The 26,270-nt window shown below is 49.5% G+C and overlaps 9 protein-coding genes across 9 annotated transcripts; 2 read left to right on the plus strand and 7 right to left on the minus strand.

The window, feature by feature from the left end:
• Positions 1 to 115: 115 nt before the first annotated feature.
• N7529_008702 (putative forkhead transcription factor Fkh1/2) lies at positions 116 to 2,411 on the minus strand (the record flags this gene model as incomplete). The annotated part of the gene is made up of 3 exons (XM_057244229.1): positions 116 to 182; positions 239 to 2,217; positions 2,298 to 2,411. 3 exons carry the CDS (start codon positions 2,409 to 2,411, stop codon positions 116 to 118), a joined length of 2,160 nt encoding a protein of 719 aa, XP_057095767.1.
• Positions 2,412 to 3,787: 1,376 nt separating this feature from the next.
• On the minus strand, positions 3,788 to 5,770 carry pacC (putative C2H2 transcription factor PacC; the record flags this gene model as incomplete). Its single annotated transcript, XM_057244230.1, has 2 exons — positions 3,788 to 5,485; positions 5,543 to 5,770. 2 exons carry the CDS (start codon positions 5,768 to 5,770, stop codon positions 3,788 to 3,790), a joined length of 1,926 nt encoding a protein of 641 aa, XP_057095768.1.
• Positions 5,771 to 7,037: 1,267 nt separating this feature from the next.
• On the minus strand, positions 7,038 to 7,995 carry N7529_008704 (oxidoreductase, 2OG-Fe(II) oxygenase family; the record flags this gene model as incomplete). Its single annotated transcript, XM_057244231.1, has 2 exons — positions 7,038 to 7,581; positions 7,661 to 7,995. 2 exons carry the CDS (start codon positions 7,993 to 7,995, stop codon positions 7,038 to 7,040), a joined length of 879 nt encoding a protein of 292 aa, XP_057095769.1.
• A 2,077-nt stretch (positions 7,996 to 10,072) lies between these two features.
• Positions 10,073 to 11,794, minus strand: N7529_008705 (sugar porter family MFS transporter; the record flags this gene model as incomplete). Its single annotated transcript, XM_057244232.1, has 4 exons — positions 10,073 to 11,182; positions 11,229 to 11,309; positions 11,361 to 11,563; positions 11,620 to 11,794. 4 exons carry the CDS (start codon positions 11,792 to 11,794, stop codon positions 10,073 to 10,075), a joined length of 1,569 nt encoding a protein of 522 aa, XP_057095770.1.
• A 1,842-nt stretch (positions 11,795 to 13,636) lies between these two features.
• On the minus strand, positions 13,637 to 14,158 carry N7529_008706 (uncharacterized protein; the record flags this gene model as incomplete). Its single annotated transcript, XM_057244233.1, has 1 exon — positions 13,637 to 14,158. One exon carries the CDS (start codon positions 14,156 to 14,158, stop codon positions 13,637 to 13,639), a length of 522 nt encoding a protein of 173 aa, XP_057095771.1.
• A 1,034-nt stretch (positions 14,159 to 15,192) lies between these two features.
• Positions 15,193 to 16,414, minus strand: N7529_008707 (FAD/NAD(P)-binding domain-containing protein; the record flags this gene model as incomplete). The annotated part of the gene is made up of 3 exons (XM_057244234.1): positions 15,193 to 15,290; positions 15,342 to 16,272; positions 16,328 to 16,414. The coding sequence occupies 3 exons, from the start codon at positions 16,412 to 16,414 to the stop codon at positions 15,193 to 15,195; spliced, it is 1,116 nt and encodes a 371-aa protein (XP_057095772.1).
• A 347-nt stretch (positions 16,415 to 16,761) lies between these two features.
• N7529_008708 (uncharacterized protein) lies at positions 16,762 to 17,034 on the plus strand (the record flags this gene model as incomplete). Its single annotated transcript, XM_057244235.1, has 1 exon — positions 16,762 to 17,034. The coding sequence occupies one exon, from the start codon at positions 16,762 to 16,764 to the stop codon at positions 17,032 to 17,034; it is 273 nt and encodes a 90-aa protein (XP_057095773.1).
• A 3,003-nt stretch (positions 17,035 to 20,037) lies between these two features.
• Positions 20,038 to 23,237, plus strand: N7529_008709 (putative C6 transcription factor (Mut3); the record flags this gene model as incomplete). The annotated part of the gene is made up of 5 exons (XM_057244236.1): positions 20,038 to 20,272; positions 20,331 to 21,090; positions 21,143 to 21,754; positions 21,801 to 22,185; positions 22,239 to 23,237. 5 exons carry the CDS (start codon positions 20,038 to 20,040, stop codon positions 23,235 to 23,237), a joined length of 2,991 nt encoding a protein of 996 aa, XP_057095774.1.
• A 937-nt stretch (positions 23,238 to 24,174) lies between these two features.
• On the minus strand, positions 24,175 to 25,977 carry N7529_008710 (uncharacterized protein; the record flags this gene model as incomplete). The annotated part of the gene is made up of 1 exon (XM_057244237.1): positions 24,175 to 25,977. The coding sequence occupies one exon, from the start codon at positions 25,975 to 25,977 to the stop codon at positions 24,175 to 24,177; it is 1,803 nt and encodes a 600-aa protein (XP_057095775.1).
• Between the last annotated feature and the right edge of the window lie 293 nt (positions 25,978 to 26,270).

Consider the following 26,270-nt stretch of genomic DNA (forward strand, 5'->3'; position numbering starts at 1 on the left):
ATGATCAAAGCCACCAACACCATTCGTAATGCGGAAGCATAAGCAAGCAGTAAACACATACATCAACAATCAACATTTTGGAAAGTGGACATGTTGTACATAGACACTCTGCCAACTAAGTAGCCGTTGCGCGGGCAGCGTTGCTTAGTTGACGATGGTACGAGCCTATAGGTTGGAATCCCCTGCTGAACATTAGTAACCGTGAAGAGAAGAACACCGATAAACCCGAGAAACATACCTAGCAAGGTCAAAGCCCGAACCGTCTTCCTCCTCTTCCTCCAGACGCTCCTCCTTGCGCCCATGGGAATCATTAGCCAGATCCCCGGGGTCCGTCTTGATGGGCGGCAAAGTGCGACCCGAGCCTAGTCCATTCGACGTCCCGGGTTTACTGGGACTGACGAGATTCGGTGGGGGCGGACTGCTGCTCGGGAAGCCGCCGATGATACGGTCTTCGACCTCGCCCTTGAGCGGACTCATGTCCGGTGGTGGGCGGGCAGGCGTACTTCCGATATCAGCGAATTTCCAGAACTGCGCGGGCGAGCTCATGGGCATGAATTTAGAAGGGATCTGCGCTGTACTTGGGGGTGGGAGACGGGGCTGTTGGCGTTGTGGGGCGGGGGTGATCATCGAAGAGGGCTCTTCATTATAGTAAGATGATGAGAGGACCGGTGGCGAATTGGCGATGTTGTCGGACATTCCGTACGCGCGGGCAAGGTTGTTGCTGCTGTTTTGGACCTGCGTGGACACGCTAGAACTGTGATTGTGGGTGCGTGCGGGGAGTGGTGAAGGTTCATCGTAGTCGCGCGGGTTCATGTGTCGTAATGGATGGTCGGAACCTACTCCACGTCCAAGTCGGGAACCGCGCTCCGGGGTGTATGCTTCCACTGGGGCAACGGGGAATGAGCTGAATCCAGGCGACGATACAGGTGGTGACTTCTTCGATGTGGCTGAGAATGAAGTGTCCAGCTTGCTAACGTGAGCCCCACGCGCGGCTGATGAAGGAGGCTCCTTTGTCGCAGGAGACGACGGAGCAGAAGACTGGGTGCCGCCCTTTCGGGTCTGCTTCTTGCGGTACTCCTCCCGATACTCTGCCGCAATCTGCCACTTCATACCCTTACCAGGTTCGTCGGTGCGCCGGGGAACCTTTTGGAACGCCTTGTTCAACGACAGATTGTGTCGGATGGAGTTTTGCCAGCCGCTTTGCGAATGGCGATAAAAAGCGTATTTGTCCATGATCCAATTATAAATGCTGTTCAGGGTGAGTTTCTCCTCTTCGCTGGAGAAAATCGCCTGGGCAATGAGAGTCGCATAGCTGTAAGGCGGTTTCAAGTCTTTGGCGGCATCCTTGCTGTAGTCGATCTCCTCTGTACTCTCCATCATCATCCCTCGGTTGTAAAGCGGGGACTGTTTCGCTGTGCGCTGCCCGACTGTATCAGGCGATCGTGGCGGGGGTGTCACCTGTCGCTTGAGGAACTGTGGAGCAGGTGCCAACGAAGGACCGCCGGATGAAGAGGGCCGCGCCGCCTCGCTGGCCTGTGACGGCTGAGGAGGATGGGCATGTTGGGATGAGTCCCAGGAGACCAAAGCCGGGTCTTGCTCTTGGCCACTGGCAATGCGCTGGGCGCGCTCGATGAAGCTCGGCTGGATGTTGGCCTCGTCGCCGGGCGTCACAAACATCATCTGGGTGTTGGCCACCTCGATGATGTCGCCACATGATAAAATCGCATCGGTACCGCGCTTCACAATGTTGTTGTTCAAGCGGACGCCGTTTCGACCATTGACGCGAATGTGCCAAGCGGGTGTTTCTTCGCCGTCGTAGAAGATCTCCGCATGCAGTCTCGATACGAATTTACTGGGGCCCAAGTCGACATGGACATCTGGTAACGCACGAGCGGCAATTGTCACGGGGCTAGACTGTTCGGTAGCTCTTGGTTCACGATCCGGTTCGCGGCCAATGTTGACATGCAATGTTTTGACGTAATAGGTCCAGTTGCGGCCGGCGATCTTGGCGTAGGCCTGGATGCGCTGTGTGTTTTCGGTCTTAGTGTTGGAGTGATCGCGGGAGACGCGCAATTCTTCGCGTGGTGTATTCAAGTATGAGATGACGAGATCGACTAAATCTTGATTGGTAGCTGGTTCGTGATCGCCTGCTGAGTCCTCGGCCTCGTCGCCGGACTCATGTTTGACATTTCGTGAAGGCGAGTTGCGCCGATCAACCTGCAGATAAGAAGAAACCGGGTCTTAGCTCATTGTTTTTTGCGCATTAGATCTCGTCTCAGAGTACCGATTTGACTCACCTTGCGCTTCTTTGCGGAGGGCCGGCTGGGCGATGAATCCGGTGCCTCTGCATCGGACGTTTCCTGCAGTTGAATTTCCTTGCGCCGCGCGCGGCGGCGGTTGGTGAGTGGCATATCTTGTGGCAGTCACTTTCCTCCAGTATGGAATGATCGCCGTCGGAGTCACAATTATTTTTTTGGTTGCGCAGGCAATGAAGTTCGATTCGAAGTACTCCACAAACAAACCGCGGGGCAACGAAATAATAAGATGAGGCAAGTCTGAAGGCGAAAAAGAAAACAGAGGGAGAGAAAAAAAACAAAGTCAAGTCTGGATCCGGATTTCAGCGCCCCAAAATCGGAAGACCGCTCAGAGGTAGAACCAGAGAACGAAAAGCGTCAGAGCCAGCCAACAGATTGAGTGGGTTTGCCACCGCGGAAAAAAGGAAGAAAAAAACACGAAGTAATCAAAGAGACCCTTCAAGAGTAAACAAATCCAATGGTCCAAGGGTTCCCTCCAAAAATCCCAAAACCCGCCGAAGTGAAGTTGGTATATTGTGTGGCTGGATGTTATTATCGATAATCCCTAGGCCGATCAACACGCGCGATATGGCGTCTGTTTTGGGGTGACCGCCTTCCTCGCCTTGGCGCGTGGAAAGTTCAATTTTCAATTGCAACAACACAACCCAATACAGAGAGCAACGAGAGAGGGTAGAAAAGAGAATAGAAAAGAGAAAGAGGGAAAAACAAAGTGTACATGAAGAAAATAAATCAAAAAAAGTTGTGTAGGATAACCATAAACAGTGGAGTTTGGTCATAACGGCGTATGCATACAAGGGAAGTTCACCGATAGGCGGAGATGTGACGGAAATACCAATACTGCCATTACGTGCTCAGCGTGGGATTGGAGATGCTTCCGATTGCAGAGTTAAGGTGGGATTGTGATGATACTTCTACTCGATATTTCATGAAGTGAACATAGGACATTTATTATCTTTTTACACTGTTCCATGTAATGTAGATACTCATAATTAATGCCTCTATGTCTGAATTGTCAATTCTTCTATAACTAAATATTGTCCAATATCAAAGCCACCTTAAGCCACCTATGTATCCATAGTTAGCAATATCTTCCGTAGAATTCCCCAGATGGAGATCAATGAGATCTGACCCGTTTGCATCACTCCCCCGGATGCAGTTTAGCTTTGGGAATGTTGCCTTTGCCCCCTTTCGGGTTTGACATGTCGATCCAATCGATCCAACAAAAGACCTGAAGTGGATCTCACGTAACATTGCAAACTTGTGTCTACAAAATTACAGATCTACAGAGGTACTGCAAACAACTTCCGTAAATAAATAGTAAATTTGAACTGTTGAGCCCTAATCATACAACCAGAAACAAGAATTGTGCGGATTTAAAAAGAAATAGAACTGGTTCGAAAGCTTTGGAAGGGGAGTAGAGAAGGAAAAGTCGTCACGGCGTTAATCAAAAAAGACGAAAAAAGGAAGTGTATTTACACATCATCGCCAGGCATTTTAGAGTCTCCATCCTCATCCAGTCCACGTAATGTAGGGTAGAAGACAGCACTTTCGGCCTTGGCCTCCTCTCTGGGTTGTTCGGAAGTGGCCCGCGAAGCAGTTTGAATTCCTTCCATGGCATCGAGGCCCGGTGTGGGAGATGCCGAACTGCTCTGTGCTTCACCCTGGTTGCTACCAGCTTCCAAAAGCTCAGAAACTAAGCGGCGAAGGTTCTCAAGCAGACGGACCTTCTCAACCCAGGCCACATTAACATCTCGCTCGGCGACCTCAGTAGCAGCTTGAGCGGTGCGCTGGGCAGCCTCCAGGTCGGGATCCGGTGAGCCAGACAGAGCGGGATCAATCAGACTCTCCGAAATGTGCATAGCAGAACGGTCCTTGGTGGGGGTGCGCTCGCCATCATCCTTGCTGTCTTGGGAGATGTCCATGCGGTCCTCGGTAGCAGATCGCTCGGCCGGCCGAGCGCGTTGCAGGGTACCACCAGTGTAGCGGCGGCGGTCGTCGTGGTCATACGCGCCGCTCAGAGTCGATGGCGGGGCGGCACCTGAGGCAGTTGGGTAGCCTGCGCCCATGCTGTCGGCGACAGTGGCCGACGGCAGACGGGGGTACATGCCTGCGCCGCTCTCGTGGGGAGGCGAGACGCGGTGGGCGTGGTGCATGGAGATGGGGGAGCGTTGCGAGGTGTATGACTGGGCGCTGGAAGGCGGGGTCAGAGCAGGAGTGCCGACGGAGGGAGAGTGAGCCTGGGCGGCCATCATGGGGGCGGAGGTGGTTGCGGTGACGTGGCTTGGCGGGAGCTGAGTGGGAGGAGAGTTAGTGGCGCGATAGTTCATGCCAGCGTGTACGTAGTGAGCGCCAGGCTGGGCGACGCCAGCGGCAGCCACGTTCTCATCACTCTCGTAGATGGTGTTTTGCATCTGTTCGAGGAATTGATCGATGTTGATCAAATCGTTCTTGGTGCGAACGTTAGACATGGGAGGAAGGTGGTATCCAGGGGCCTGGGAGCCACCAGGGCTGTAACCGCCGCCGCCGCCGATCGCGACAGAGGCGGGCATTTGCTGGTACTCAGGGACAGGACCATTCAGAATGGGGAGCTGGAGAGCCTGCAGGCCGAGGAGGCGCTGGCCGACCGCGGCGTAGGAGTTGGGGTCGAACTGGCGGCGCTTGAGGTCGCCAAAGAATTCGTTCAACGCGTCATATCCACGCTTGCGGTCGTAGGCATGGTTGCCATCTTGACCCTGGCTCAGGGCGTAGTACACGTTGCCATAGGAATGGGGGTTCGCAGCCTGAGGGGGAGGGTGTGGTTGATAGTATTGGGGGGCAGCGTGTGCGTATTGACCATTGACACCATTGATTGGGCTCTCAAAGTAATGAGTGGCAGCAGCATACCCCTTGGGGTTTTGAGGGAACATCATATCAGGGTGCTTCATACCCGGTTCGGGGGACCGAATCTCGGAGTCGTCGGCATGGGTCTTGACATGCTTCTTCAAATCCTGGGGGCGCTTGAACGCCTTGCCACAGAAATCACACTTGTGAGGCTTGAGAGGTACATGCACACGGATGTGTGAGGTGATGTGATCCCGCTTTACGGTTGTGGTGTTGCAGGTACCCCATTGGCAAGTGAGGTTGAGGTTGTTAGTGCTCTTACGTCCAACGTGGCGTTCGCAGACATGTTCCTATGTAGGAGGTTAGTGGCTAGTTTTGAGGTGCCAGACCGATTGCGATGATCTTACATAGAGTGCTTCAGCAGTAGGAGACTTTTCAGTGCATCCAACCCATTGACAAGGCAGCTGTTCACCACCCCCGTTCATGGAGGGGCTGTTGACTGCAGCGGTGGCGGCGACGGCAGTTGCAGTAACTGAGGCGGTCGGGGTGGCGGTTGCTTGAATGGGCTGCTCGGCGACAGTTGTAGGCAAGGTCGCAGGCTGGGCTGTCGAAGGGGTAATGTTGTTTTCCGTCATGATGCCAAGAAATTGATCTGGTGTTGGCGGACTGCCCAGACACGGGGATTCAAACAAAAGGAGGAGATCAAAGCAACCAGATATCCGATAACTATGCTAAAATATTGGGAACACCACAGGTTCTATATAGGCAAATTTGGAGGAGAGATAAAGGGGAAAATGAGAGAAAGAGAAAATGGGGGGGGGGTTTCTCCGCAGAAGAGGAAAAGGAGCCGAGCCTTTGCCCAGAAAAAGCCGCTTTGCTAAGCCGAGCGGAGTGTGACCAAGAAAGGGACAAGCAGAACGACAAGACCGGGGCCAAGAGTTGGTGCGGACCCTCCAAGACCCGAGAGGCGTTGGCGCCATGGCTTATTACTGGTGGACCAAAAGGATCGAGGGGTTATTGTGATTTCGCATTCCAAGGCTAACACGTAGTAGTGTAGAGTAGAGAATAGATATCCTTGCACAACTATAGCACATAGTAGACACAGTATGTAAAAAAAATTATAGAGAAGCTATTCAAGTAACCTACTAAATTAATTTACTTCATAATAATACAGTCCTGATGTGCTGAACTAAGGCACGGATGCATAGTCCTCCGATTAGGCAAACACGATACGGTAAATTAATGTAATTTACCTCTAAATTTAGCTAAATTTACTTTGCTCGTGTGCAATATTGTACACACATGAAACACATGAATACGGGAATACATAATTATTCAATCCGAGGCACAGCCTTCAAGTTTTTAAAATCCAAACCGAATAGGTTAACCACTGGAGACGTTCGAAGTGGCGCCAATTCGCCAAGCAAAGGAAATGTCCCATGGGGCACTGCCTCTTGGCAGCCAAGTGATTCCTCTTGCCAATAATTCCCGCTCCGAACACCAAGAGTCGAAGTCTTGGGGTCTTGGTACCCCCTCGCTACTATCCCTTTATGAATGATGAATCGTTTGATTAATGCAGCTGCCTGGTTTCTTTTCGCCGGCGGTTATGCATGAGTCGGTTGGTTTCGTATTGTTTTCCAGCCTTGAGATACAAGTGGAGTAATCTAACTAATGTAAGCCTCAATGTCACAATCTCTAGTCTAACGGTCTAGTCTAGTCTAGTCTTTCCCTCTTCCTGGTCCAAACCTGGTCAAACAAGTCATATTGTCCCTGACGTAGGTTCATCAGGGCCTGACATTCCAGCCCTTCCCTTAAGAGAGAAAAATAGACTTGAGAGTCGGAGATGGCTTGGCCCAAACCCAAATCATCCACGTGCTACCGCCGGACCCTGAACGGGTCCCTTTAACGATTCTTCCATTTAGGCTGGTACCAGCTCCAAATATTCAATCCAACCTTAGTCCCCTTCGTAACAGGGAACGCAGCGTGCCACGTCTCCGGATACCCCGTCCCATCAGGCCGAAGATTCTCCCAAAATACCGCATTGCCCTTGATAGGCTTGAAGGTGATACCTTCTTCTTGTTGCTCGCATTCCAAAAACCGACACCATCCCTTCCCAGCCGGCATCTTCAACCGGGGGAAGTTCGTCCCGCCGCCCTCACAGTCCGCCTCGAGATACACCATAAACGTGCTCAGTCGGTCTCCACCTCTCGCCAGCGAACCCGCCCAGTCATAGTGGTGCCGGTAGTGACCGGAGGCATTGTAGCGCTGGGCCCACATGCGCTCGATGTAGAGGTTCGGGCGCCAGCCTTGAAAGGCACGCGCGCGGTCTTCCAGGCAGCGCACTGTGTCGTCACGAGGGAGGAGGGCACGGTCGGAGAGACGTTTTGTCGGGTCAATGCGTTCGGTCTGCCCGTCGTAGACTATTGAGGGCGTGTATTTTTCCACACTGCAGATTTAGATCACGTTAGCCTAGTTCTGGTGGGTAGACCGCCATGCCGCCGGTCTCAGGACGGAGCTTGGCTTACCTCATTTCTAGTATATGGTTTGCTTCATTCTCCGACACGAAGTTCTCAATGTACATGATCAACGGTGTGCGGGACAGTAAATGCACTCGGTACCCCTCTGCATCGGGGCAGTTGAAGGGAATCCCATCTTCAGGGCTGATGAAGCTGTCGTCGGTGAGGTTGATGCCCGGTCCTGGGGCGCCGCTCTCATCGAAGAGATCGGCGTTGTTTTTTGGAGAATCTGGGAGCAGGCTCGGGAAGAAACCGCGTAGTAAGGGGTCAACGATGAAGAGGTATACCGGGATGAAATACAAAGCCCAGGTAATGACCGTGGAAAGCTTCGGAATGGATGCCATTGGGTGATTGTAGATGGCTGTAATGTACAGGATGAAGCTTCTGCGACCGGGCGGATGCTCGCGGATGCTGCAATTGGCTTCTCTCTCAAGGCTCGTACACGATTGAAGAAGAATATGTGCAAGATCTGGCGTTGTAAAGGGCCATCTCTGTCCGTGTCAAAGGTAAAAGTTGAGGACGTTGGAAGTGTCTATGTGGGTCTCCTAATCCCTTCCGACAGAGTTATGCGCTTATATAGCGCTAGTCTTGATGAATGTTGTGAAAAGGCATCTCTCAAATGTTTAAATGCAAAGATAAATGCAAACACTTGCTGAAACCTATCTGAATGCCTCTTGGATAGAGTTTGGTGACCTCATCCAACCCTACATGCATGTGTGGAGGCTTGAAAAAGAAAATATACAGTCTACTGCAGCCACGTCTCTTTTAGAGTTGACATCAACGAGGATATGAATCATGTAGATACTTGGAGTGTCAGCTTTGGCTGATGGCAAGGGACAAATGCGTGGGCTAAATCGAGCAATCGGACTTAGATAGATCACAGCTAGACAGACTTCCATCTCGGGCATCTATACACCAATGCGTATGGAACTAGAGGCAATCTATGCTTAGCTTCAAGCCATCTCTTTACAACAACGATATGGTACATCTTTGGTATCTCACATTGCATATTGTAACAGGTGTCCATCTTCTCAAATCTTTCACTTCTTCGCATTGACAACAGCAGGTCTTCTAAGGATTGATTAACAAACATTGGCCCCTGTAGCTGCATGTTGTTACGCCAGAAAGACAATAACATAAGTATACCCCCTGGGTTCGAAAATTGTGGAGGGCCTTCGAGATATTGTCTGGTCATGCCGAAATGCGCTGTAGTCCTGGGGTTTTGGGTCTTAGGATATGGAACGTAACACGAAAGAAGGCGTCCCACACATCTGACACGAGGCCAACGTTTCCTCTAAGCCCACGAGTCTGAAGAAACCCCAGTTTAATTCTTTCTATTTTGGACGCCCCATAGTTCCGGCGAATGATGGTATCACGCTTCCAGGGTGGTTGAAGTAAAGGATATCGTCGGCCGCGCAGTATATAAAGCTTGATCTCGATCGTCCTGACAGGCTAAGCACTCATTTTTCATTCCAGCTATATGACCAAATCAAAGACACTATCTCCGCCGATATGCATTTTATCAAGAGCCTTCTAACACTCATGGCCCTCGAGGCCGGCATCGTGCTAGCCCAGGGTCCGGTGGGAGGTGTAAGTCATGTAATAGGCAAGCTACGTGATTTGGCTACTTTGATTGACTTGGTTTTCAGAATCAGACCTGTCAAGCGAATAACCAAATATGCACCTTGAGAACAGCCCATGGCCCTGTCAAGGCAACTTGTCACCGAACCAGTCGTTTATGTTGAAGCTGCCCTATAAACCCATGCTTTGTCATTAGCGAAAGTGATACAGTGCTCCAGCACTGGAGACAGCTGTAAAGGCTTTGATCGGAGCACAGTTGCGCAGTGCACCTAGATGGGCTGAAGTATCGACTTCCACGCGTGAAAGTAAGAATGGGACAGAAAGGAGTAGTAATGCTAACGGTGTCCCGTGAGGCCTCTCAGATAGACCTAATTGATAGTTTATCCGATGAGATATAACTCATAAATTTGTTCATTTGATTGTAGACTTGCAGACGAATGGTCAGGTGCAACTTGTCGAGCTCCAGTCTGTAGTCCCGCTTCTCTCTGTTCTCAAAGACCTGAGATCCAGCGGTATCTAGATGGTCGTCATTTTCGTAGATCTTGTCGATAGAGTCGAAAAATAAAGGTGCGAAGGTGGACAGCGGTCGGTTCGTTTGATTGACCCCGGGAGTGTGATGATACAGCCTGACAATAGATCGGAGATACGGTTGTCGACTGGGTGCTTTGATTCCCATTCAAGTCGTTCTCGAGATTCGAATTAGGACCCAAGGAACACCAGTGTACCTTAAAAATTCCTGGTCGAGCGCACTATAGATGGAGAAACAATAGGCACTTTGTTCATGAGTTCTTTCAGATTGATGTCATTGTCATCCTTTCGTAAAATCCTATATAATATGACTCAAATCTCTTTGACGTGAATGCCCTTTTCAGACACACTATGGCCACTCTCGATACTAGCAGTATCGTAAGTAGGATGCATAGACAATGGATGTAGCCCCTTTCGTCGAATTTGTGAGCGTGGAGTACCGATGACATTAGTCTCGGCGACAGAAGAGGGTTCCTGCTCTCCCATCAATTGGCCAGTGAAGACTTCCTCAACCTCCTCAAGAGAACGACCCGCGGTCTCCGGGTAAAAGACCCAAACAAGAACCATACCAACCCAATTGAAGGCCACAAAGCAATAGAAATACTTGTACCCGATACTTGTAAGAGCAATGGGCGAGCACTGCGCAAATATCAGGTTGAGGCTCCAGTTTGTGGCCGTTGCCACCGACGAGCCGCGCGCGCGAATAGGCGTCGGGAAGATCTCAGACTGGTAGATCCAGGAGATCATGCCGAGAGCCGTGAAGAAAAGCGAGAAGACGAAAAACATCGCAATGGCAGCGCGCAGCGCAGCCGGGTTGGCGTGTGGATCGTCGAAATTAATGTACCGGGCGAGCGTGGCCTCGACGCACATAGCAGCTCCCATGCCGAGCAGTGACGGGATGAGTAGTTTGCGGCGCCCGACTTTGTCGATGAAAAACATGAAAAGCGTGTTCCAGAAGACCGCTAGCGCACCCCAGACGCCGATTATCATCAGCGAGGTGGACGTCGATAGACCAAGGGATTTGTAGATACGTGGGCCGTAGTTTTGGATTACGTTCGTGCCGGAGCACTGCGTGAATGCCTGCAGGCCGCAGGCTAGAAGGAGTCTGCGTCGCCAGCTTGGTGATTGGAGGATCTGGCGCCAGGATCGTGCTGTGGATTGGTTTTCGTATGCTAGACTATCGTGTATTTGGCAGAGTTCGCCTTCGAGGAGCTGGCTGTTTGTTGCGCTTCGGTTGAGGTGGAGGCGGGCGAGAACGGATCGACCTTCAGCTTCTCTCCCCTTTTCGATGAGCCAGCGCGGTGATTCGGGGAGGAACCAGACGCCGCAGGTGAGGATGAGAGCTGGGACGACTTGGAAAGAGAGTGGGAAGCGCCAGGAGAAAGTTCCACCGCGGAGGGAGCACCCGTATCCCGTCCATTGCTAATATTGTCAGTTTGGGACCAAGGATGATCCGGTCATTACTTACAGCAACCATGATTCCCAAGCCAATCATCCACTGCTGCATACTCGCCAGCATGCCTCTAATTTGTGGCGGAGCAACCTCGCTCTAAGCTCACGTCAGATACAGTTTCCGCAGAGGGATCAGCCATGGACATACGCAGTAGACAGGAATAGTGGCAGACATTTGGCCAATTGCCAACCCCGCGATGAACCGACCCGCGATAAGCATTGCGATAGTAACTGCACCTCCTTGAAGGGCAGCACCAAGGGTGGCAAGAAGCCCGCCGAGAAATATCACCATTCGGCGGCCATAGTGGTCAGAAATGTACGGGGCGAGGACCGACCCTACGATCGCGCCTCCTGATCACCAATATTAGATCCCGATCGCACTAAGGTCCGACGAGTTAGGCTCTCACCGGTATAAGAAGAGATGATTCCACCAGCAGCGGCATCAGACACGTCCGGGGACCCGAATCGGCGCAGAAAGGCATCTTGCTCAATACTAGAAGAAATCACACCGGAGTCATAGCCGAAAAGGAATGACCCCAGGGCAGCAAAAACGCAGCAAAAAATGACGAGATAAAAAGCCATGGTGTGATGTCGTCGCGGCTACATGGCTCGATGGTAGAATTGAAGGACGAGAGTGATCCATATATGGTCAAGCTAAATTTTTCAGAAAGTCGCGATGCAGAATGCCGATCCACCTTGGGGAAAGTGGGACGTGCCACAGGGGCAATCCGCGAATGGAATGCCAGCGCAGATGTGAGGGATCGCCGAAGGAATCGTTTCAGATCATTATATTATAGTCAATAGCCTAGCAATAATCCGCCACCATGGTCGTTAGTGGGTAATGACGCTATATACGTTGGGGGCGTAAAGGTTAACGAGATTCTGAAAGCGAAAGCGGACAATTGTTAGAACACGACTTACATTATAGATCGCGAGAGTGCTCCGTACAATTAATTATTATTTAGATGTTTGCATTCTCTAACGTGTCTCGCGTCACAGGGCTGTCGGTTGAAATATTTTTGACGCATTGTGCCCTGTTTCAATGCCTTCTGCATGGATGATCCCTTCATGTAGTGTCGCAAGGGCGTCGAAGGCCGAAAAACCAGGCATGATACAATCGATTCCACACAATATTGTACATAATGCAAAGTATACATATACACATGTACGAATAAGACGCTTGGATAAGAATAGAAAACAGTCAGCACTAGTGAGGGGCCCCCGTAGAGCTGAGGAAGATCGCCCTAGTACCTACTGTGGAATAACGCCCCAATTTAGAGATGTCACACATCTTGTGAATAATGATAATAGAGCGGATCCGTGGATTTAACGGGTCTGATAACATATGTTGAGAAAACCAATAAAGATCCCTAGAGACCCATACGTTAGGCTTTTTGTCTGGTCGGGAATTCAACAATCAGCAACATAATACACACTGAATTCAACACCTGTTTTTATTCATTTAGGATCGTATAGTTTTCATTAGATATCCGAATTACCAAGTATAAGTTCGCTTACGCGTAAGCCGGGAAAACCTTGACTCTAGAAGACGTCGCGCGGGAAAGTAAACAAAAGGAGCCTCCGTGTTCTAGAGAACCCTGTGTAGGTCACTCATAGTGCGTATCCTCCACTTCTTATCAATGTCCGTAGGACATTTATAGCTCTTTGGACTACGCTTTATTCCTAGGAGCCTACCGTGCGCCTAGTCAGATCCTATTACACAAAATACCTAGCTAGAATTCCTAGGAACTTAACCTATATCTGTAAACACTTAGGTGAGCATACTAAAGGATACTAATAACGCTGCTATATAAATATCATACAAACAATACTTATCTCTTTCATTTATAATCTTCTAGAGTCTTCGATCAGCAATACTCGCGGCGTACATGCTCTTTTAGAGAATATTTAAGCTAGTAAGCGCACTAGCGAACTCCTAAATAAAGTTAGCCAATTACTTTCCTTCAACAGTTGAACATGTACGAGCCTGGGTTTGGGATAATTAATAAGCCGCTATAGCGTGGCGAGCCAGGCAAATCCGATAGATAAACCATGAACTTAACACCAGTGTGGACTGGGAGGTCAATTGGGTTACTATGTTAATGGTAGATACAGAACTTTTACAGTGCTTCATGGACGGTCCGCTGTGGTACGTGCCAAAATGATGCATGACTGTTCAAAGCGATGAGAAGACTTGTTCGCTCGAAAATTTGTACAATTATGGCAATAGCTCCTTGGATGGAAGATGCGAGCTAAGACGAACACCTTTCTGTTTATTATACATCGAAGCTTGCATTACCCCGTGATCATAAGATTACCCCAAAAAAAGAAACAGCCGACGTACTGTTGGAAGGCAGTCGACTAAGAGATACAAAGAATGAAAGCTTCTCAGTCCTTGGCATCGAGAAACAATCCGAACAGATCTCATAATGTCGGCCACTCCATGCGGATCGGTTCTAAATCACCAGGCCCCCTGAAATCCTCCAAAATATCCGCCTGCTCGCTCAAAAGTACCCGATCGGCCTGTGTCGCACCCACCTTCGCCAATTCCCTCCAGCGCGCAAGATCTTGTGGGTTGCGCTTGTCTCCGTGCGCTTCTTCGCTCTGGGTCCAATGGCCCTTGGAGAACCCAAGTAGAGTTGAGATCCGTTTGTTGGGGATGTCGTAAACGAGCGAACAGATCGTGCCGGTCTCCTCGAGCCAGTTACATTGCCATAACTCTCCAGGGCGAATGCATTGGTAGGTAGCCGACTGAAAGTTTTTTCGGCCCGCCATTGGACCTCCGTGGATAGCGTAGACAATGCGATCTTCGTTGTAGAACCACATTTCGTATCGCCATTTTTCAGGGTTACCCTGGGCGTCCTGTGCTGCGTAGTCGTAGATCAAGTGGCGATCTCGAATGTCGGCATCGAAGGTAGAGCCTTCAAGAGAGGGAAGGACGGGCATTTTTGGAGCTTGGGCTGCCGCTGGGTGATTTAAGGAGAAAGAGAAAACAAAGCAAGCTATAATCTTCGACTTCGATCGGTGTGATATTCAGAATTCAAAAGTAGGGAAACCATCATACTTTATATATTTTAAGCCCTTGGTAGTATTCTTGTTTTGTGGAAAATCGAGTTTTTGTGGCGCATCGATCTGTACACTTCAAGGAGCCGGATCCGGATGGCTCAGACTGAAGATTCTATGATATAGATATTGACTTCTCGGAGCCTCGGGCCCCACAACCGGCTTGACCAGTCGTCGTGATCTGCCGAGACTCGGTCCCGATTGCTGCAATTCAAAGCTTGTATCACAGAAGTACCGAGGCCAATCTCATCGTTCCTTCAATGTTGTTCTCTCGTTGGCCAAAACACGGATCATTCTTTAAGAAACAAGATTCAAAGAGAAAGAGATTGTTGAGTAGGTGCGTCACGTAACTTAAGTTGATGTAAGACCACGTTACATGCGGAACAGTACTGTCGATTCCAAAAAATACGGTACACTCTAGTTCTACAATAGACCAATGGTCAGCCTGATGTATATCATAGAATGAGTGTAATTTCTAGAACTAGCTGATGCAGCGAATATTTGACCCAACGTGTGCTTACCAAGCGGTGTATGGCTTGGCAGGTGGTCATCCAACTATAATGCATCAAATGAGCAAGCAAATAAATGCTGTAACCTCGAGCAAGCTGGTGATGTAAGAACACACTTTTCTGACACAATTTAATAGTTAGGCGGAAGGGAAATCGTATTCCATGTCCGATGAAGGATGGGTATCGGAAACTCGCCTGATGACCGATGCAGTGACGATGCTTAGCTTGGAGCCCAATGAGAATGTAGAACCTCCCGACCCAGATGATCGGCGAGTATGACCGGGGAAAAATGCAATAAAAGAGTTTATTATGCTACATACGAGTAGACTGACTTTAATATGACACATGTTTGATGCAAATGAAAATCAATGTAGCTGCAGCTGAGAAGTTTGAAACAGTCCATATGATTCAGTATCCTACTGCCTGCACCGCATGTGGATGATAGCCATGGCTGTGCGCAACTATGTCGTCCCAATTTTCGATCGTATCCTTCATAACATCCGTCCCTATAATGGTCAGTCCATGTGAGCTCTGACCAATAATAGCGTAATACGTACCCCACATAAAGTCCTGCCAACTAGGATCAGCCCATAGATCAGGGTTCTTGCCCGTTCCTCGGATGGCTTCGTCTCGTTTTCGCTGCTCCTCCCCATCGGGTAGATGCAGCGCTTTCCTCGTCACCGCGGCACTTTTCTGGATACGCTCCGCACGTTCTTTTCGTACTGACTCGTACACTGCTAATGCTGTAGGGACTGAACTGGTCAGGGACAGAGCGCACGTAAGGACACCGGCATCCTCAATTGCCTGCGCAGCTCCCTGAGCCACATATGGTAGCATTGGGTGACAAGCATCACCCATCAAGACACACTTATTTTCAACCCACGAGGGTAGAGGGAAGTGTGAGTTCAAGGTCCACTCCATGACATCACCTTCCGGGACGTAGCTCAAGAGACTTTGCACTAAGTCATCCCAGTTACGGTAAAATTCGATCATCTCTTGCTTATCTCCTTTATTAGTCCAACTCTCCTCATTTGAAGCACCCTGCTTCTGAGGGTGCAGCAGCACCATATTGTAAACGGTGTTGTTCTTGATAGGGTATGCCATGATGTGCCCTCCTGGCCCCATCCAGCGCATACCAACATTGTTGTTCAAAAGATCCAAGGCGCGTTGATCGCCTTGCATTTTGTCCTTCGGGATCATAATGCGGTATGCCGCATCACCGGTGGGCTGGCAGGTGTCAGTCACTCCGTGATGGGATGCAATCTGGTGACGAAGTTCAGATTTGATTCCATCCGCAGCAACCACTACATCCCCAGATATCCACTCCCCTGATTCGAGCTGGACGTTGGCCTCAAAGTCATCAGCTGCTCGGATTACCCGGGAGTTGGTGCGCAATTCGATGCCTGCGGCCCGAACGCCGTCTAGAAGAATACGTTGTAAATCTCCTCGGTGGATGACTGCCAGAGGGGCATGGTATTTCTTGCCAATCTAAGATTTGATCAGACAGTGTCATCTCATTGGAAAAATGAGAAAAAAATCATACCTGGGGCATCAAAGGGGCAGTTCCCAGTTCCTCATTGTTTGCGTATCGACGCAGGGAATTCTTGTTCAATACGTTCGCTTTCTCCATAACTTGGCTTAGGAGGCCCAACCGCCCTAGGATCCGCGCAGCGTTAGGAGCGACTTGTATGCCGGCACCTACTTCTGCGATCTCATGGACCCGTTCCAGGATAAGAACGTCGTGTCCAGCCTTCTTCAGTCCGAGTGCCACGGTAAGTCCGGCAATACCAGCTCAACAACAATCACCTTCAAGGAATGTTTCGCCCTGAAAGACCAGTCAAAATCGTCTTGAAAACAGTCCATTGCGGCTTTTATTCTTGTTGAGTTAATTGAAGTTTGTCAAACGTGAGAATAAACATCAGCGCGTACAGCACCCCTTTATATGCTATGCATGGCTTGTATTGCCAATGACGACAAATGATTATCGATGTCAACCAGTGGGGCAATACTGATCCGGATGCGGCTTCTCACCATGGCGAGCACTACCATGGGATTTTGAGAAGCGACCTCCAAACAGCCTTACTGCTAGGCTATCGGAAACGGCGGCAAGAGGTGGGGCCGCATGAAGTTTGGTTGAGGAATGATGTCAACAAGGTTCGGCAGCTTCGACGGGATCTAAATCCTGACTCTGGTGTTATATTCAGTGCAAAACATCGTGCTCTATCGACGTCAACCATTCTTGTGACGTAGCGAAGCCGATCACAAATGCCGCAAGTGAATCAGTCAATGCCTTAGACGATACTATATCGCGCACGAGCGCACGAGCGAACGGATTCTCCCTAACACCAGAGCAGGTTGAGCAAGCAAGCAATCAAGTGCGAGGCCAAAGTCAGCCTTGTCTACACTATCTATATCGAGCCTATATTGCAATAGTTGTGATGTTTCATAGCTCATCATTGGAGAAGACCAACCTTCGCTAAATAGGAACAATCTAATGTACCGCACTTATTCGCACCCACTCGAGTCCCTGACTGGTTTTCCTCGATGGATGCAGTAAACAGGTCACAGGTTCACAATGACTTCTCGGAGCATGACCGCAAAAGTCATCTCTTCGTGCATCTGTTGAATCAGTAAGTCAGGAGCTGGAAGAAAGCTGCCTGGGCTACATCCATTGTTACAGCGAATGGATGGATGGATGAGCTCATTTACCCTGACCCCTCGTCTAGTTGAAACCTGGAGTGAGGTAGAGGTGATTGTTAACCTATATGTAAAGAATCCGCCATTTGTAGTTGCGGCAGCTCATCTCCTTGCTGTCGGGCAGGCACTCCGCAGCCACTCATATAGATCTAGATCTCGCCAAAACCTGACCCAAGACCCAAATGGGTTTTCGTTATAACTCGCAAAAGCAAAAATGGTTGACCTGTCTACTTGAACGAATTATTCTGCATTTTTCAATCCCCCAGTGTATTCGCTTAGTTCAACCTGTTATGAACTTTGATCTATTATGCTTGGTAATTTGCAAAGAAAACAATTTATTTCTTGTTCTTTCTAGACTAGCTCTAATGCATTTCATAACCCTACAGTCTGCTAGACGGCCATGTTGTTCTGCCAGAAGATCTTTTCTGAAATCTATCATTGAATTGTATGAATGGAGGTGGCAGCAATGGCCCTTATCTTCGTGTTCTTCATCGCTCACCTCCTGCCCGTGATCATTCACAGGAGATGATCCTGTCACCACTATACAAAACCGATCTGCCCCTTCAACTGCCACGTCATGATTTTCAATCGCCTCGTGAATGATCTCTTCACCATCGCTGATTAGATCGAAGTCTCCGTCAATTGCTTTCAGAGCTTCCTTTTTTCAAGCATCTCTTGGCTGTTTTCGATCGGCGATTTCTCTAGACCGCTCAACTACTGACTATCCAGGTTACGATTTTCCGAGCATATATACATCATTAAGTCTTGAACGGTTGACTCATTTGAAGATCCTTGACGGAAATGGCAAATATTTCTCGCACTGTTGAAAAGTCGTTCTACACATGCTTCTGTAGCCGGGACAGACAGTAAACCACAAGCTAATCCAGATGAGCACAGGATATCCATGCTCATGCTCTTACCAATAAGGTATCAGCTCAAAAGAGCCAGAAGCTATTGAGGGGATTGCTTCATTCCTGGAGTTTGTCTTGGCTCAGCGTCAGCAGTTCGAAGTACATAGACATGATTCATTGGATTATTCCCAAGAGGATAAATCATAGTACGAATAGCTGCACTTCAGTTACCGTGAGTTGATGAGCTGTGAACAGGAGCGCGGCTTCGGTTCCCGGAGAGGGAGGTAGAAGGCCCCCAAAGCCAAGGCAAGTTTCCTGGGAGCTGTATGGCTCCTAGAAGCGGCTTATATGCTCCCAGAAATCGTATCAAGGCCTTTGAGAGCAAGAAAACTTCGAGGACCAAAATGTTTGTTCCCAGGGTTGATAGGGCCGTCAACAGGAACACGCCTTTACTATAGTCCCTAAGTGAAGATCAACAGACCCACACACAGGGTTCGGCAATTTCTGAACATTTTTATTAGTAGATTAGTAGGAGGCTTAGGTACACCATTTTCTAGATTAGTAGGAGGCCTAGTATACCATTTTCTAGATTAAGTAATATAAGATCTGGCCATAAGTACGGAGTACCCTGTTTATTATTATACAATTCCTCGGCTAGGATAGGAATTGAGGCAGGTAACCCGTAATGATTATTCCTTTACGCGTTCTAGAACAAATGCATATCGGATTTGTATATCTTCTCTAAAATCTTCTCAACTTGAGATTATAAAAGTAATATCCCACTCGAGAAAGTAGCAATATCTTAATCGCAGTTAACAGTTGTTTTCGGACTTTTGAGACAATTATGTAAAAGAGAGTTTTCCTCGATCCTTTGGAATCAATGCCACAAGGACCTGCAGCCCAATTTCAAACCCCGAGAGTCATGCGGGCGCAAGGTGCAGACGGAACATTATCGCCCAATCACTCCATTGTTCACATGTTTGAATACAATCTTTCCTCCCCTATACGAAGTACAGCAGAAATAGAAAATATAACGGCTCGGCGGAAAAATCGGGAATAATCAGAAGTCCAAGGCCTCGGCATATTGACAGACAAGCCGAATCCATATATCGGAGCTAGTGGAGACCGGCAAAAAGCCGCAGCTGCACAATTCATTGGATATTGGAAGTCCGGGCAAATCTCCGTGAGAGAAAAATTCTGGAAAAAACCACTCACATATACTTTATGCTTGTTAATGTCGGTGTCGCGCCTTGTCAACCCCCGTTCCGTCATTTGGGGGGGGGGGGGTCCTCCGGGGGTGACTAAACGAACTAAACTCGTTTGATTCTGGCGGGGAAATATGACCTTGATCTTAACATTTTTTTCCTTCTTGCTTCACTTTGCTTACAATACAAAGTGAATCTTGAAGCCTTTTGGAAAGATATCGACTCGAAACTCACCGCTTTCGGGATTAATCATTTCATCATCGCGAATCTCTCTCTCTTTCTTTCTCTCCAAAAGACCCTTAAACTATTTTCGGGAACTTAATAGACGAACCGCCGAAGCGCCGAAATTTCAATACTCGTAAGGCAAAGTTTGTTTCAGTTGACTCATTCTGCTCTCGCGGGACGATCCATGATATTGATATTCACGACGGATCGCCCGCCAAGACCACATTATCTCCTTACATGAATCTGTGCACTGTGCGGACATCAGATATCCAGTCATGGCGACTACAAGCCCTCATTCCGGCGAGAATGAAGACGATCCATCCCTGAACCCCTTCAAGTACTCCCATGATGACGACGATCACCACTCGCAAGATGCTTCTCCCGCAGACCCTAAATCACTACCACTCCAGAAGAGGCGCCGTGTCGGTCGTGCATGCGATGAGTGTCGCAGGAAAAAGATCAAATGTGATGGCAAACAGCCTTGCACACATTGCACAGTTTATAGTTATGGTACGCAGAGTCTTTTTGTGCATTTAATCAAAATGTTCGGTCTTAACTGTTCTTGTAGAGTGTTCGTACGATCAGCCTTCTAACCGCCGACGAAATCCCGCTCCGCAATATGTCGAGGCCCTGGAGAACCGCCTCCAAAAGGCCGAGGCTCTCCTCCGGACTGTCCTACCAAACGTCAACCTCGATGACCCGCAACTAGACGTACATGCGACTGAACAAAAATTCGTTGAAGCACAGAAAGAGAAGCAAGCGACCGAGAGCTCGAAGCCCTCGACCGCATATGGAGACACGGCGCCAGAAGCGGGGGATGAGGGGCTGCTTGAGACTATGGTTGATAATTCAGGCTGCTTGGACCGAGACGATCAGGGCCATTGGGATTATCATGGACACACATCAGGGATAATCTTCGTTCGTCGGTTGCGCAAACAGCTCGGTGCGGCGGAACTTACGGGTCCGATGGCACGATCGCGCTCCTCGATCACTGCGCATATGATCGGGAGCCCGAAGTCGTTGTCCGAATCGCCTCAGGACTCTACCTTGCCTCCCACTCATGATTTGCCTCCGCGTGAGGTCGCTCGCCGTCTATGTCACAATGCGATCGATCACGCCTGCTCCTTGATGAGATTTGTGCACGAGCCGTCATTCTATGCAAGTTTGGAGCGCATATACGACACTCCCCCAGAACAATTCTCGAATGAGGAAAACTCGTTTTTGCCGCTCTTGTATATTGTCATTGCGGTTGGCTGCTTGTTCTCGGATGATGGATCAGGACAAGGCACCCTGGATTTATCTGGCTACGAGGGTGCAATCGGTCAGGGGTAGGCGTTTCCTAACATTTAATTTCTCCGGAGCCTAACTAATATCTTTCAGATTCCAATTCTTCAAGGCCGGACGACAACTTCTCGAGATCACTGATTGCCGTGACTTGCCTTCTCTCCAGGCGATTTGCTTCATGGTCCTGTTTCTTCAATCTTCTGCAAAGTTAAGCACTTGTTATTCTTATGTGGGAATTGCGCTTCGTTCAGCGCTGCGATTAGGTCTCCATCGCAGCGTTGCGGCCGATTTCAACCCTATTGAACGAGAACTTCGAAAGCGCATTTTCTGGGTCGTCCGCAAAATGGACGTATACGTCAGCACACTCTTGGGTCTCCCTCAAATGTTGAGCGACGATGACATCGATCAGGAGTACCCAATGGAGGTTGATGGGGACTTTATTACGACAGAAGGAATCACACAACCACCATCTAACTATACGCCGCTGATGGCAGGATGCAATGCGCACACCCGTCTTTCGAACATCATTTTGAAGGTTGTCAAATACATCTATCCGGTCAAAAATGCTCGCTATCGCTCCAAGTCTGACCAGCGATACATGGTCAGCCATTCTAAAATTCGCGAAATCGAGCGAGATCTACAGAACTGGATGGAGGAATTGCCTCCGGCCCTACGACCGGGTACAGAGGTGTCCCCCCAGCTGGAGCGGTAAGTCATCAATTCTACTTTGCAAAAACTTAACTAATGTTTTTAGTGTCCGACAATTGCTGCGTATTAGCTATGCCCATGTACAGATGGTGATGTACCGCCCATTCCTCCATTATGTATCTGGGGGTTCACAGGCACGCGGGGTGGACAAGAGGTCTTATGCTTGCGCGGCTGCTTGTGTCAGTGTTTCCCGAAACATTGTCCACATCACCACTGGGATGCAGAAGAGAGGTTTGCTTAATGGCTCCTTCTGGTTCACCATGTACACGACCTATTTCGCTATCTTTTCCTTGCTATTCTTTGTCATTGAGAACCCGGATTCTCCAACCGCCAAGGACGGTGTCCTGAAAGACGCCATGGAGGGCAAGAACACTTTGGCCGGGCTGGCCAAGAAGAGTCTGGCTGCCGATAGGTGTTCTCAGGGCTTAAACGTTTGTTTCCTTTTTTTTGTCGTTATACGATTCCCTCAGCTGACCTTTTACAGACCCTCTTCAAGACATTGCCCGAGTTGTTGAAAAATCGCCAGAGTGCGAAACCTGCTGTCAACCTCAAGCGGCCCGCGCCAAACAATGCCGAGCCTGAGCCTAAGCCATTGGCAGAGAAGAATCTGCCACTTAGGTCGAGCACATTCCCAGCACAGATGATGTCTCAAAATGAACCACGAAATCGCCGTCAACAGAGTCTGGACAACGCACACATCAACAACCGTTCTGCCGATACTAGTAGCCACGCCACATGGGTGTCCACCACACCAGAGCTGTTGACGGAAACTATGACGACCCCAGAACATATTTCTTCGTCCATGAATCCCTCCATGCCCAACCAAGAGTCATCGAGCTTAGCATGGGCACAACAATTTACCAACCCTGCCAATCTTCCGGATCTCATGCCCATGATGTTCCCATCCGACGATCCATTCGCGTACCCTACACAGCCTATGTCCACTTTGGAAGACGACCACTTCCGTCATGACGGCGGAATTCCGACACAGTATCCCTTTGACGGCACAGGCATGGGCCCGGCTTCTCCCAGCGTTGGAGTCACTACCCCAACATTCGATTTCACAAACCAATTCCCACTAAATTCCGGCATCAAGTCTTCAGTGCCAAGCCACCTCCGCCCCTCCCACTCCCGCAGTTCCTCCCGCATCCACTCCCCAATCTCTCAGGGCCAGACTCCATCCGAAGTCTTGAGCAGTCCAGATCTAGTCTCGATCCCGAACCAGAACTTCGTATGGCAAGGATACAGCTTCCAGCCCAACAACCCTAATAACATGTCCGCGCCGCAACAACAAGACATCCCCGAGCCGAATCGGATGCAGGGTGGAATGCCGGATTTCAGCGTAGGCATGGATGAAAACGTGGGCATGAACATGGACTTGGGGATCTCGTTTGATGATCTCTTCGGCAACAATCCTGCCTACCGACCTGCCCAAGGGGCGTCGAATGACGAATGGACTCAGTGGATGAACACTAATGCTTGATTTGCTCTTCTATGAGAATATGTTATTATGAAACCCAAAATTCTAATGTAAAAACTGTTGATACCTGGTGGCGTTTCGATCTGGCGTTTGAGATCTGTTCTTTTGCAATTAGCTCCTTACATAGTACATAAATGTATTGTTTCTGCCGATTCTTCTTTTTGTAGTGTGTATTGCATGGCTGCTTCAGTAGACCTCAATCAATAAGCTTGGCTGAACTTCACTCTCAATCAATCCTTCTTTCCTTTGAAAAACCACTAACATACTCCCTATAGTGTGCTATATCGGGCGTGGTTTTGAACAGCTCGAAGTCGAACCGGCACACCACTCCAGCAAGCACGAGATCCATTTGCGCTAGAGCAAGGGCTCCTGATTCGAAGCATTGGCTTTGGCCCCATATCTATCATCGACTGAGCGGGTTTTCTCTAGTTTATATTCCAAATACGTACTTTTCTTTCATCTGATGTGGCTGGAAGGCTCGTTCTAGATCAACAGTGGATCTAGTAGCACGGGCACATTTAGCCGATTGTCCAAGCTCGGACAAATCAGGAGAGGTGCGAAGAACTACAGTTCGCTTCGAAATCCCGGATCCGACTAGGGGCTCGATGTCATCGGTGATCCCGAAATTGCAATGATGTGAAGCTGGGAGCTCCACCTTAGGGTCTGTCTCTGTGTACCTGAGTCAGTCCCCTACCCACCGTAAAGCCGATGGAACTTTTTAAAAGGACAGCTCACATTTTCTTTCACGTCGTAAGGTGCTTTTTTTTGATTAAATAGGTGACTTCTGAATAGGAGCATGATTTCATCGATAAGGAGGAGCACGGTTATTTTATAGTATCATAGCTCCGCAAGGTTGTAATCATATTTAATATATTCTAGAGTAAATAATTTCGAAATAATTTCAGTGGCAGCATGACATCTATGGATCCATTCAACGGTTTTAAACAACAACTGCTGCAGCCAGGACTACCATCGCCGAGCCCACCATTTGCAGGATAGACCACCCAGCACGTGCAGACGCAGCGCCGGTATACAAGGGGCTCACGGCACTGGTAGTGCTGGACACAGTGGCTGTGACCATTCCACTCGACTGGCTGGTCTGAGACCAGATAGGAGTCGAAGAGGCTGAGACTGAGACAGTGCGGTTGTTTCCGGCTCCTGAGACAAAGTGAGGAACGTAGGAAGAAGGGGTAGCAGTGGACGCGGCGGCACCGGTCTGGGTCATCACAATGGTGTTGATGTATCCAGTGCACGTATCGTCATCGGAGCATGATTCGACCACGATAGTGGTAGTGTAAGTTGCGTCCACGTCCGAGCCTGCATTGGATTGGGATGAGCCATTGGCATCGCTGGCTTGGTTGTTGGCGGCAGTAACAACAGCGGTGACTGTGCCGGTCACTCCGGCTGGAATAGAAGCTTGAGTTGCCACTACAGGGTAGACGGTGGTTGCGACAGCTACTGTCTGGGTCGTTGCGGAACGGGTCTTTGACCTCAGCGGGCAGTCAGTGACAGATTCGGGGCAAGCAAGGACGGTAGCTGTGTGCGTGGCAAAGATGGTGGATGTGGTGAGCTCTGAACCTCCATTGTCGCCCTGTTGGGCTGCTTCAGTAGTAGCAGCGGAACCTGCGGGGTTGGTGGCAATGGCACTACTAGTACCAGTAGCTTCTGAGACGGGGCAGATAGTGGTGGAGACGACTAGGGTTTCGGTGGTCAAATAGGTGGTCTTGGATCTCAGAGGGCAGTTTGTCACCGAGGAAGGGCAGGCGGTGATGGTGGCAGTCCGAGTGCTGTAGACAGTAGACGTCGTGAAATCAGAGCCATCGTTGCCATTGCCATAGCCACCTGCATTTCCAGTTGCAGATGGAGAGGCAGGTGATGTTTGGGTAGCACCGGCAGCCTCGGTGACAGGGCAGATGGTGGTGGAAACTACGATGGTTTCCGTAGTAACAAAGGTTGTCTTGGAGTTGGCAGGGCAGTTGGGGACTGTAGTAGGACAGGCAGTGATTGTAGCTGTGCGGGTAGAAAGAACCGTCGATGTGGTCAACTGCAAGGTGGAAGACCCAGAGGGAACGTTTGTCTGAATTCCTCCAAGGGGTGAAGACGCTGCGGAAGATCCAGAGGGAATGTTCGACTGAAGTTCGCCGGATGCAAAAGGTGCAGAGGTAGAAGCTGCATCAGCAGAGGTGTGGTCAGAAGAAGCTGTTGAGACAAGCCCAGTGGGGGTCCCTTTGGGGATGGAGCCTGTGGGTTGCAGAGTACTGAATGCAACAGGGGTAGTGGAGGGCTCGACAGCGGGTGTAGAAACAACGACTGGGGAAGCCTGAGCAGCTACAGAGGACGAAGCCAAAATTGAGCTGCTGTGTGGCAAAGGCTTAATAGTATAGCTCCAGTGCGGCCGGTGCGAATGGCTATGGACTGGTCTCGAATGAGGAGTTGAAACAGGAGATGAAGAGACAATGACACTGGAGACCAAAGCAACCGATGATGAAGGAACGGCACTGGAAGATGAAACAGCCGACGAAGAAACAGGGCGACAAGGACCGCGACTAGGCAATGGCCTTGGGATGTGAGTCCAATGGTGGTGGATGTGGTGGTGGACGTGGTGGTTGTCCGCTATGGGGCTAGGTGTAGCAGTCACAACGGGCGTGAGGGCCACGGATGGCTCAATAGGAACTGTTGCGGCAATACCATTCTGTATAAAGATAGCAGCAAGAAGCCATCCTTGAACCAGGAGGTTACCCATACTGGCAGTAATCGAAAGAATGGAATGATTATCTGCAAGGGCAAGAATAACGAATTGAAAAATGAGTGGCAATCAAACAACAAACAGAAAAGAATGGCTGAATGTTGGATTGAATTGAGAAAGAATGTAATACTTGCAGATAGAGCCAGCGAAGGTGTAAGGCCCTGTATATACATCATCGCTTAGGGTTTCCGAAGTTAGGGTACGGAGACGCCGACAAGATTGAAAGCGAAACATAAGCCTAAGTGGATCAAAATCCCCATTTCCTGATTTTGTGCCTGACTTGCAAATAA

This window comes from Penicillium soppii (assembly GCF_028829465.1).
Source record: "Penicillium soppii strain IBT 18220 chromosome Unknown utg000006l, whole genome shotgun sequence".
Lineage (NCBI taxonomy): Eukaryota > Fungi > Ascomycota > Eurotiomycetes > Eurotiales > Aspergillaceae > Penicillium > Penicillium soppii.